The 12348-nt window shown below is 36.8% G+C and overlaps 1 protein-coding gene across 1 annotated transcript in view; it reads left to right on the top strand.

The window, feature by feature from the left end:
* Positions 1-12348, top strand: part of Rim (Rab3 interacting molecule) — a 166483-nt gene that overhangs the window by 102836 nt on the left and 51299 nt on the right. The window contains exons 16-18 of the mRNA XM_089647651.1: positions 2234-2468; positions 6241-6377; positions 7494-7691. Coding sequence (XP_089503777.1) covers positions 2234-2468; positions 6241-6377; positions 7494-7691 — 570 coding nt within the window. The remainder of the gene's footprint in view (positions 1-2233; positions 2469-6240; positions 6378-7493; positions 7692-12348) is intronic.

The following is a 12348-nucleotide window of genomic DNA, read 5'->3' on the forward strand; positions in this document are numbered from 1 at the left end:
GTTGGGTTGCTGGGTATAGTCATCAATTCTGTATTTTCAATGCTTCTATTGGCCTGTTATTGGCCAGGTGTCCTTGTGATTATTTTTTTTATTGTGATTTCCAGTTTAGCAGGGTGTTGAATCATGAATGAATATATGTACTTTCAGATTTATTTTTTAAATGTATGTTTGTACTTTTAAATGTTCTCTTGGCCGTCAAATATTGAAATTGTTTATAAAATTTAATTTAGACGAAATAGAAGGTAATGGTTTGGGGAAACTCTAGGTTTTTCCAAGTTTTGTAAAATCTTGCAGAAAATTTTAAACTCCAGTCTGAAGCTGAAGTCACTGAATATTTAACAGTTTGAGTTAGGTTAAACTTGATTTGAAATTAAGATGGTAAATGAATACATCAATGAGGGTATTTCTTATACGACAGGTATTCACAGTGAATAACTAAGATGCGACACCTGCGTTTATCCAACTATTGTGACTTCAGTTGCGAAATTTCAGATACAAGGAAAACATCAAAATTTAAAGAATTTAAAAAATCTACAAGTTTGAGATATGGAAGATTTGCAATGCCATTAGTTTCCTCTAGGTAGGTAATGGTATAGGTCACAATGGTATAGGTCACAATGGTATAGGTCACAATGGTATAGGTCACAATGGTATAGGTCACAATGGTATAGGTCACAATAGTATAGGTCACAATGGTATAGGTCACAATGGTATAGGTCACAATGGTGTAGGTCACAATGGTATAGGTCACAATGGTATAGGTCACAATGGTGTAGGTCACAATGGTATAGGTCACAATGGTATAGGTCAAAATGGTATAGGTCACAATGGTATAGGTCACAATGGTATAGGTCACAATGGCCGAGTGGATTGAGGCGTTGTCCCAGTAAGTCAGAGATCCTGGGTTCGATTCCCAGTTGCGACCGTCGCTGTTTTATTTTCAGTGTCTTGTTCTGTTTCATTTTTCGTTTAGATTTATTAGTATTATCTTCTTCTTTATTGATGGGTATAACCTACAAAAAGTTATTACAGTAAGATTAAATAATTAAAAAAATTTAAAGGGTAAAATAAACTGTAAGAAATCAATTGTGACTAAAATAGTGTATTCTAGCCTTTCCATCAATGTTAAAGTATTTATTAACTCACTTGCTATTTGGGAGCGTCTCACGTGCGTTGTGCGGCTCGACTAGAGGTAGCTATTGAAAAATTAAAACAATTTATATACTAGGGCCTTTTTAGAGAATCTTGAAGGGGTGAAACAGGACCAACATTTCTCTCAAGTTCTGACCAAATCGACTAGTTTGGCTTTATGTTGGCATTAACATATCAAAACAACCCATCACCACTGTTGAATACAGCTGTCAATTAAAAATCATCTCGCCTTTAGTATTTTCTCATTGCTGAGGATTGTGATCCCCACTCCACTTTCCCTGGTGAAAGAGCCTCCTCCACTTGTCGTGATCCTGCACTGAATGGAGAGCTTGACTAACTGACTTAAATGACCTTTCGGAAGCCTGTGATTTTTGATCACTCCAACGCATCGGCAATCATCCTCTGCTTCTCCTGCCAAATACTTTGCTGGTGACCACGAGTTCTCCAGGATCAAGTTCTAAGTTTGACACTCAATTTATCTAAAATGTCTAAGGATACGGTGTAAGCAGACCTATTATGAATTCCTATCTCTTCCAGAAAGGATATATTATTATACCCGGCTGTCCATGGAATCCTGTGCATTTTTTTCCAGTACCACATTTCATGGGTGTCTATCTGCTTCCTTTCCCTGGCCCTAAATGTCCATGCTTCCTCACCGTGTAGAAATATTGGAAAAAACCAGCGTCTAAACGAGCCTCTTCTTGGTGGTCTTTGTTATGCCTCTGAAAAATTGACATTAACAAATCAAAACCATCAATCACCAGGATTAACATAGGTTAAGTTACAGCAGTCAATCAAAATCAAAGAGGGAACGAAATAGAAGGACTTACCTAACTTTTTCAAAATCATCTTATTATTAGAAACAACAGCCTTTTCACAAGATAAAAATAATACAGGAAAATAGACATACATATTGCATAGGAAACATAAAGGAACAGTCGAAGACACCCACTGCTTTGTCGAACCGTTTTAGGGACAATGTAATCCAAAAGGAATGCTTAAATAGGGTCTTCATTTCACACTAATACCGATAGTTACCTATATAAATACCCACCAAAAGAACCTTCTAAACCTATCCCAGGCTGGGAGCGTCACTACACCGGCCTGTCCGACTCGGAGCTATCTGGAAGCAGGTCAGGACAGCGCGGGCGGCGCGGTGGGCGGGGGCAGGGCGGGCCGCCCCCCGGGCCAGGAGCCCCGCCGCCCCAGGGCCAGGACCTGCCCGACTCGGATATGGAGAGCGTGGCTAGCAGCGCCTTCAGCACGCAGAGCGAGCGGCCAAGGGCCACGCATCACAGGGACCACGGACACTTGCAGTGAGTTGGATATATTCATTGGGGTTATACGACAAAACTGAACAGTGATAACAGATCATTGAAGAAAAGAATAAACTCATAACAAATCTAACCTAAGCTAAACTGAACTAACTTAATCTAACCCAACTTACTAACATATTACCATTCCCTTACAGTGCCCAAAAGTTCTACACACTTCTGTGTTGTACATTCAGTGTATATTTTTAGAGATTTCTGAATAGGTACACATTATTGCTAAAAATACCAATGTCAAATTTGTAAATCGTTCTGAAGTCATTAGTATTAGTCATTGTTCATAAATTTCTTGGCGTAAAAAACGCCCAAACAATATTTTTACTACTACAAAATAGGTCTCAATTTCATCAACAGAGCACCTGACATAGGTATTCATGGCATTCAAATAAGGTATGTTTAAAGTATTCTGGTATGTAAAACAAATTACTACACACTGACAAATACTTCTAGCATCAACCTATAGAAATATTTTATTGAAAACGAGCATAAAACGCACGATACATCTGTTACTGCCGACAAACCGATATCTGCTGACATTCGATAAGTATTTGTGTATTAATGCAATACATAATGTCTACATATATATAAAGGAGTTAACCTATTACTTTATCATGATCTGTTTTGTCACTGTTCTGTTTTATCCGGTTACTAATAATTTATTGATTTTTTACGCTTTCTGCGAGTGCGTTTGTGTGTGTGGAAACGCAGCTTCGATTTGATTATGCTGATTAGTTGAGAAAATGTTTTCAGAGTGATTGAAAAAATTGTTTTGTTAGTAAATTTAAAAAAATGTGAAAAGGGTAAGCGAGATAAAGCTTATACGTAATGATAAATGGGAACAGGAACACAGAATTTTTAGGTACATATCGAAGTTTTGTTTGGGGATATTCAAAGATTACATCAATATTTTTTTTAAATTATTAAAGGATGAACGTTGATAATCATGGCGGTTTTCAAAATTTGAAATCCTCCCTTTTGATGAATTTGAATTTTTGTGAAACTTGATAGGATTGTATAAATGTAACGAAAGAGAAATCGTTTGATTGATGAAATAAAATCACTTAAGTTCGACAGACATAGGTACAGAAGCTTTTGAAATTTTTGTAGTATTTATGGTAGTATGTTCTAGTAATTTTTCAGATTCGGTGATCTTCCTTATGGATAGTAAAAAAAATTAAACACCACCTTGAATAAATTATAAACGTCTATTAAATTACAGTGAACTACACCATCAGTTCAGTTTGCCCGCTTCTTTCCCAATAGGTCCAGTCAGCTTTAACACATCTCAAGTCCCAATAGATCCTATTTTACCAGCTCCGCGTAGGAAGCTTCCTCAGATTAATATACCAGAACATATCATTCGAATTGTACGGAACAAAATTCTCAATGAAAAGATCCATCGAAAAGAGAATGAACCCCAGCCAAAGCAGACAAAGAAAAAGATCAACAGAACCAGATCTAGTACAACTCTTAGACAAAGAACAAGAAAGTACTATTTGAGTAGAAGTATGAGCGCAACCGGATATGGAAGAAGTGATCTAAGCAGTGAAAGCGAAGGTCCTCCAATCATGACAAACGATTACAAATTAACTGACAACGATAGAGAATATATCCTTAATATAGATTTGAAAAACAACAGAGTCCCTGTTAGAAACAAAGCCCAAATGAACAGGAATCCAGGAACGAGCCTTGATTCATATGTGGATACAAAAATTGATGTAGCGCAACCTACAATTCCAGCAATAGTTGAAAGAGATGTTTCCAATTTGAATAAAAAAAATGGAATTTATGATATACCTATAGAAGAAGCCAGTGATTTAGACGCTAAAAGTGATATTCTAGATCATATCATACAACAGCTCAGCGTTGATAGATCACCCAGTGAAACAGTTAGAACTGTACATCCAGGTACTATTAGGGTATTACCAGATATCAAACCTGTTGAAGTTTCTTTGAATCCAAAGAATCATAAGATGCGAAGCCACTTTTTCATATCCGAAGGAAGAATGATTGATATTTCTTATGATTCGGATAGTGGTTGGGTTTCTAAAGGATCCAATATGTGTTTGAATTTTGATCGCCTACAAATAACTAAGTGCAATAGGAAACTGTACGATTCCATTGAAAGGGAAGATTATAAAAGTCTTGATTCTTCGTTTGAAGGAAAGGAACAGTGTGATTACTGCGAAGAAGAAAAAGCAGCTAGAAAGAGCCTGGGAAAGACATCGAGTCAAAGTTTAGACGATAGTGGCAGAAGTGAAAAGGGTTCGCAAAACCTATCGGTGAAACAATCACATCTGTATGGGTATGATAGTGAATGCAGTGGGGCTGAAACAGAAATTCACATGTCTAGTTTTGAAAATCGCAGTTTCGATACACCCAGCTCAAGTCAGTATTATGAAATAAAAAAGAAAACCCGCGAGATGTCTAAAGGCTTCCAAAACAAGATAAACCCTTCCTTCGAAGAGATGCAAATTGATTCGCCGAATTTTTACCCTAGTTCACACAGCCAAAATCAAACTACTAATAAAGACCTCTGTGAAAAATCTACTGGAGGAGGAATAATTTGTGTAAATCCAATTAAAACAATCATAGACGAAGTTAGAAATGAGTTTGTGGAAAAGCAAATAAGAGAAAGAAAAAAAACTTTATCTCTTGATCTTACATCGAGTTATGAAAACATGCATCTTGCTGACGGGGTTACGAAAAATGACAAAGGTTTGAATTCCAAATTAACCAACGGAGGTCAAAATCGTGACGATTTACCAAGAAATACTGGAAAGCAAGAAACCGAGGAAAATAAAAATCATGAAGGCGAGATTTCAAAAAAAGAAAAATGCAATAGACGACGTGATGATTCCAATGACAGTGATTCAATTAATATGTTTCTTAAATGCAGTTCTCCCAGAAATTCTGTAACACTGGGAAAAGAACAATCTGTCGATGATTATGCAGATCAAAAAAGCGTCAAAAGAAAGTCTCGTTCGAGGCATCCTCAACGGTCTATTGAAAAAGATTCCGTCGAAGAGTTTTCCGACGATGTATTTATGACAAATGACGAACTGCTAGTTAAAACCAAGAGGTTCACAAGAAGACGACAGAGCCTCAGCACAGGAGACATACCAGATCACAGTTTACCAGATAAGAAATTAAACTCCTTCGATCTCACAAGCTCAATGGGTTCCATTCCAACAGCCGATGGTGATGATAACAAGAGAATTAGTTCTGTTTCTATTAACGAAAAACCTGAATATTTCGAGTACAATTCCAGTCAGTCATCTATGTGTGATTTGCCTCCCAAAAAGAAAGAACGGCTACCTTCCATAATTAAGAAATCCAAAGTAAAGATACCCCCTGAAGATAGAAGCAACCCTGAAGCTGGTTCCAGCTACGCGGCTAGTGTTAGAGGTAAGGCTAGACGCTCCAGTAACAATATTGCTAATGATTCTGTCGCTTTGTCCCCCCAACCTGCTTCGCCTGACCACGCCCGCCGCCCTTCCTCTGGTCTGCCTCAACTGAAAACCTTACAATCGCTCGCCGCTGCCAACTCTCCCGGACGGAAAACGCCCTCCACATCTACTTCTTCAATAAAATCAAACAAATCCACTGGCAAAAAAACATCTATCAAACGGACCAACTCCGCGAAAAAACCTAATGCCAAAAAACCAACTGCACCGACCAAATCGCCCGCTAAATCGACTGTTAAAAAAACCACGCATGGTTCGAAACACAATGTCAAATCCGATGTGGTCAGCAGTGAATACAGAGACGGTGGTAGTCACAGTGAAAGTGGAGAGAGAACAGAAAGGAGCCAGAGAGACAGAAGAGATGGACATAGATCGCAGTTCACCCGGAGCCTGAGCAACGCAGACGTGCCACCCGAAGACAAGACAGGTATGTTGGCTATTTATGGTGCTGTTATTCACCAACATTGTTTACCCACACTCCACACGTTGTTGATCTCAGTAAAGAAAACCCCTTACCTATTATACACACAAATGATTCCGAGCATGTCCAATGTGAAAGTATCTTTAGTATCGCCTTATGTAAGATTACCATTCAAACGTTCAGTATCTAATTTGATCGATGCATTATTATTTCTAATCAATATAAACCGTATCTAGGATGTTTTATTAATTTTACTTATAACTTCTAATTAAAATATTTCTGTCGGCAGCCTTTGGGATTATTACTTTTGTTTGTCAAAACCATTTTTACGCACATCTATTATGGCGTTTCATAAAATTCTTCTTTCTTTCAGAAAACCTTTCAGAAAATTGCACTTGATGTTTTCTGTACTACATATACTAATAATAACAAATTCATCCTTCGTTGGTTAGTTTTTCAACCCTCTAATATTGGTACAGACCACTGCACCGAATTCAAGAAGCCCCCAATAAGTTGATGTATTGAATTCGCTAGGTTGACAACGTCAGCGAAGTTGATGAAATTTTCAAGATAATTTTAAAAAAAAACAGCAAACAGTGACGGTTCCTGCACAATATATTCTAGAAACCAACTAAAAGAAAACATATTCAATGCTTTGCCTTCATCAAAATAAATGATTTTTTGAACATAAAACTAATTAACATTTGTAGAAATATAATCTATTAAAATATTTCGGATGCTAAGGCAACAAGCGACCTCTCCACTGGAGAGGTGTTGGAGATTACCAGCGACTAGCGTGACTAGCACCGCGAATTGACAGTCTAGGTACTTTGATGCATTTCTCGTTCGCAGAACCTAGCGCACATGGGGATGTCCTGAGGTGTCCTCTTAAGCATTCCGGTGCATTCCAAGAATTTCATTCTAGATCCTAGGCAATCCGCAAAACCGCGCATGCACATTTGCTTCTTAAATTTATATTGCTCAGGGACAATCCATTAATACCACTTACTTTTAGTTCAAGTAAATTACATAGTTTCGAGCGGGAATCGCGCGTGTTCGAAGTTTGAAGGTATTATTGTTGATTCTTTGTCTTTCAACCCTCTAATGTCGACCTTTCCGCAGACGGGAGCCTCAGTGACGGTGCTCTTGGTATGCGCAACACGCCCAACAGCAGCAACAGCGGTGGCAGCGGTGGCGGTGGTGGAGGCCTAACCGCAGCGGGTACAGGTGGTCTAGTTCCCGCCGAGCCACTGCGCGCGAGCGCTCACTTCGGCAACATGGGCAAGAAGAGCAACTCAACGTCGCAGCTGTCGGCCACAGGTAGGGTCTTGATAATATCAAACTGTCTGTAGAATATTGGTTGGTTAATGGTATCAAAGGACTCCAAATTAAATGATATAATATATATTCGATATTAGCGCAAGGATGGCGAACCTACGAAGTTTTAATTATGTAAAGTAATATGATTCAGGTTAGGATATTATTTCAACTCCGTTATATTTGATCGACATGTGAACAGTGTATAATTTTAAAGGTACATTTGATTACTTGTAAAAAGGTTGGAAACTTTGGTCTTAAAATTTTGGTCACCCATAAAGCAACTAATTGTCAATAGATGTCTCTGTTGTCATTTTGATTTATCGGTGGAGGAGTAGTGGTAACTTCCTGTTTTACCATTGGAATCATTTCCTGTTTTTTTGGTGCAGAATAAAATTTTCTGTCTTTTAACCAAAGATATTAGAAGAACGAGATGTGCTATGAGCAGTTCACACTATGTGGAATAGGCCACTTGCAAGGATTTTCTAATGACTTGGAAAAAAATGAGTGGATAGATTTCTCTACTAAGATTACGAAAATGTTACTCAAAAAATTTTGAAATGTATAGTTTTTTTTAAATAAAATAAATAAATCTGTTATTTTTGGCTTGTGACGTCACCACTTGAAAATGTTCCGTCTCCAATATTATTGAATTAATTTTTGTAAAATTCCACACTGATTATTTTTTTTATATGGCAACACCTTGATTTCCGGCGACTTGTGAATTTGAATATTGACACTTGTTTGGGGTTTGGCTGTTTGTATTGTAGTCCGCTAACTTTGTTGAGAAATTAAGCATATATTATTTGGAAATGATTGAAGTAGGTTTTGTTCAGGGTCAGTCTGACAATTTGCCGAACATAGATTCATTTATGATGGCTACTTTTCTAAGTAATAATATGAATTTCATTGGAAGCGAAATTAGAAATGTCAAAACAAAAAGGTTAGTATTTTTTCTGTATCTTCTAATATACGAATATTATGTTATATATTTTGACAACATTTAATATGTACTTATATATTATGTTTCCATCAATTATTATTATTAAGACAATTGTTAACATTCAGTTATATGCAACTGTCTTTTGTTTTCAACGTGTTATTATTATATATTTTAAAGGTCTGCACGTGAAAGTTATGGTGATAATGCTATCGGGTATGTGCAGGTAAAAAGAGAAGGTCCTATCTGCACAGTGAAAGCAAAAATAACCCCCGAGCACCGTGTCCGCCAAAAAGCATACTCTGTTGTACTTTTGTGTGATGAGATGGAAGATGAAATACAAGTCTTAGAATGTCAAGACTGTGCAGCTTCTAGAGGTTAGTTGAACTGTATGTCGCTATATTGTAAAATATGTTTCTCTCCTCTAACCTCTACACTCTTCTACCCTATGGAGATGTGGGGAAGAGCAAACTCTTGTGTGATGTAACAAACACAGAATCATTGCGAGGGTCTCTGCCAGCTACCTGTTGACAAATAATTTATATTTGGAACATTTTGCTTTCAGGTGGCTGTAAACATGCACTGGCATTTCTAACATGGCTCCATAGGAGAAGTGAAGAACCAGCGTCGACATCTGTCGACTGTTATTGGAGAAAATCAAAGTTATCGTGTGTCGGAACCTCCCAAAAGTTCATTCTGGCATCCCAAGTTGGCAAGAACGCAGTAAAAAGCGTGGAAAAAGGTAATGGAGATTTCCTGGCAGCAGTACTCCAAAGGAGTCTTAAGGAGGGGCTTCGATGCCAACTGACTCAACTTTACATGGATCCGAAGCCCACTGACTGTTTGTCCATGCACAGGATGATTTCTGCTTTTAAGAAAACACGAAACCTGCACAATACAAGTGCTACAGATTTCATCAATTTTATTACATGTGATCTAAATATTCCTCCAAATATCTTCGAGGAAGTTTTTTCATTAACAAGAAAGCAGGCTAACTGCCCGTTATGGTACGAAATGCGATATGGCAGAATTACTGCATCCAAACTATACGAGGCAGCTAACTGCAAAACATTGGATGGAACATTGACTGAAGTCATCTTAGGGGCAGCCAAGATTCCAGACACAAAGGCTATGCAACGAGGTCGGCTTTTAGAACCTTTGGTGTTAAAGGTACTAGCAAACCAACTGGGACACAAATATAAAGAATGTGGTTTCAAAATCAGTTGCAAATTACCAATTATCGGTGGCTCCCCGGATGCAGTCACTGATGATTATATTGTTGAGGTCAAGTGTCCAGTCAAACATAGTACAATGAAAAATTACTTTTTTGAGGGTGTTGTTGCCAGAAAGTATTATGCACAAATGCAAATACAAATGTTTGTACTGAACAAATTCAAGGGAGTGTTTTGTGTTGCTGAACCCAACTTTGAATCATCTGGCAAAATAAATGTTTTCCACATCGATTACGATGAAGAATTCTGTGTCGAAGCTATTAATAAAGCCATGCTGTTTTGGTCCAGAGCTATATTTCCTGTACTTAAAAAAAATGTATAGGTATACATTATTTGAAATAAATCACGTATTTACTGCACTACACTCGCTTCTTTATTCATAATAATACATGATTATATTGATTATGTACAATAGCATCATATTATTTTCATCCCATCCACCATAGTATAATATGTATTTGTATAAAGTGACAGAAAAACAAAAACAAAAAGTTTACATAAGACATATTTTTACATTTATACCTAGTATTTATTTGATAATACGTACACATGTTATTGTATTATCGCATAGATTTTTTTTGTATTTATTATTGGAAGTAAGAAAATGATTACAAAGTGGAAATTCTAACACAAATAGAAATGTATTAAAAAGTGGAACATGATCACTTTGCTACAACACAACTGTATTTATATAAACTTGATGTAAAAGTAAGGCGTAATGAATGAATAGCAATCAATCCACTCTCAGTAAAATATTGGAAGCATTATTATAGTCAGTACTTGCACTGACTGGTAACGCTGGCCGCTAGATGGCGCTAGTGTAGCATGTTGCATTTCTTCGGGACAATACAAACCTAATGGCGGGCTTTAATATTCTTTTTACGTGTGAGCATAAGAACAGTAAGGTCGTATGTAGGTTACTAAATATTTTATTTTCGACTTATATAATTTATTAACGTAAAATAAAGAAAACATTTCAAATAACATGCATTAAAAAAAACCAACCCACAGAAGTCACGGGGCTAGGAGGCGCTAGTATAGCATAATCAGAATGTATGGTAAATGTAAGAAGTTGAAGGTGTTATACATAAATTATTCTACAGTATTTGATATTATCCCTTTTGGTGGCTTCATTGCCTATAAACTCTAAGTAAAAGCTCCAACATATGTTTTTATAAAAAACACATACTGGCGCTATAATTACATAATATTATACACTTTAGACTTATTCTATATACATTACATGAAGGATAAACAAAATTACACTGGTACATATTATGAATATTTATATTCAAGTTAAAGTTTATATGATAATGAAGCGCACATAACATTTTAAACTAAACATTAGCGTAGAGCACAAAACACTAAAAGACTAATAATATTAATAAGACTAATATGATCAAATTATTGGTTTTTGTAGATTTATGAGTCCACATGCAATCATAACAATATGGTCAACTTGTTGAGTCAAATGGAAGTCTATACAAGAATGTGGCTTTAGAATATTATACTCTCTGAGCCGGCTTATTACACGTTCAACGTGTATACGCAGGGCTGCTATTTGCTTGGATAACTTCACCTCTCTTTTAGTGCTATTTACACCTGTAACAACACTTGGTGGACGCACAAGTTGACAATGTTTGCCTTCTAAAATAGTAGCTAGTTGCTTAAAACCTCTATCTGCCATTACCGACATGCCTTCAGACAAGTTGTCCAAGAAGCCGCACTTTTCCACAATCATCATATCTGTAGTACGTCCACCAAAGCCCTTTGAAATGAAGTTAATAAAGCCATCAGGAGTGATTGATATTAGGTACTTGAGTGTATTGCATTTTTTATATTCTGACCAAGTTAGTGCCTGCTGCAGTGGATTTGATGGCTTCTCTATCTGAATTTCAAAACAGTCTATGATTGATACGACATGTTTGTATCTTGCTCTGAATGGAATTGGTAGTAAGGCTTCTATTGCTTCTGACTTAGGCCAAAATACCAGTTCTGCAAGATGACGAGATAACTTCGGTAAACTTTGCTTAAAGATTCTTGAAGCTTGAGCCTCAGAAAGGCCAAATTCATCACCTAAAATGCTGAAACTAGAGTTTAATTTAATTTTTTTTAAAACGATTAAAACATTTAAAATGTTTATATTTTCAAGGAGTGCTAGGGTTTTAACAATCCAATAAAAATCTTTAAGGATTCCTAAATACAGCTTTGGTTTGTTTTCAATATGCTGCAGAGTTAATTTCAAGGACAGACTTTTGAAATCACTATTTGAACTACTATCAACGTACGAATCTGACGTAGCTTGTTGGGAGTATTCTGAACCAGATGCCGATTCCGAGGCAGAACTGTCTGGCTGAAGAGTGACATGCTTTAGTTGTACATTCTTGGTATTTTTATTATGCTTCACAGGAGAAGTACTTACGTCACGAGTAGTTAAACACTCGATTGGACCCCTACTGTGTTCTTTTCCTGTATTTGTCAATTTACT

The sequence above is a fragment of the Hesperophylax consimilis genome, chromosome 26, assembly GCF_061612785.1.
Source record: "Hesperophylax consimilis isolate HC1 chromosome 26, BYU_Hcon_1.0, whole genome shotgun sequence".
Classification (NCBI taxonomy): Eukaryota; Metazoa; Arthropoda; class Insecta; order Trichoptera; family Limnephilidae; genus Hesperophylax; species Hesperophylax consimilis.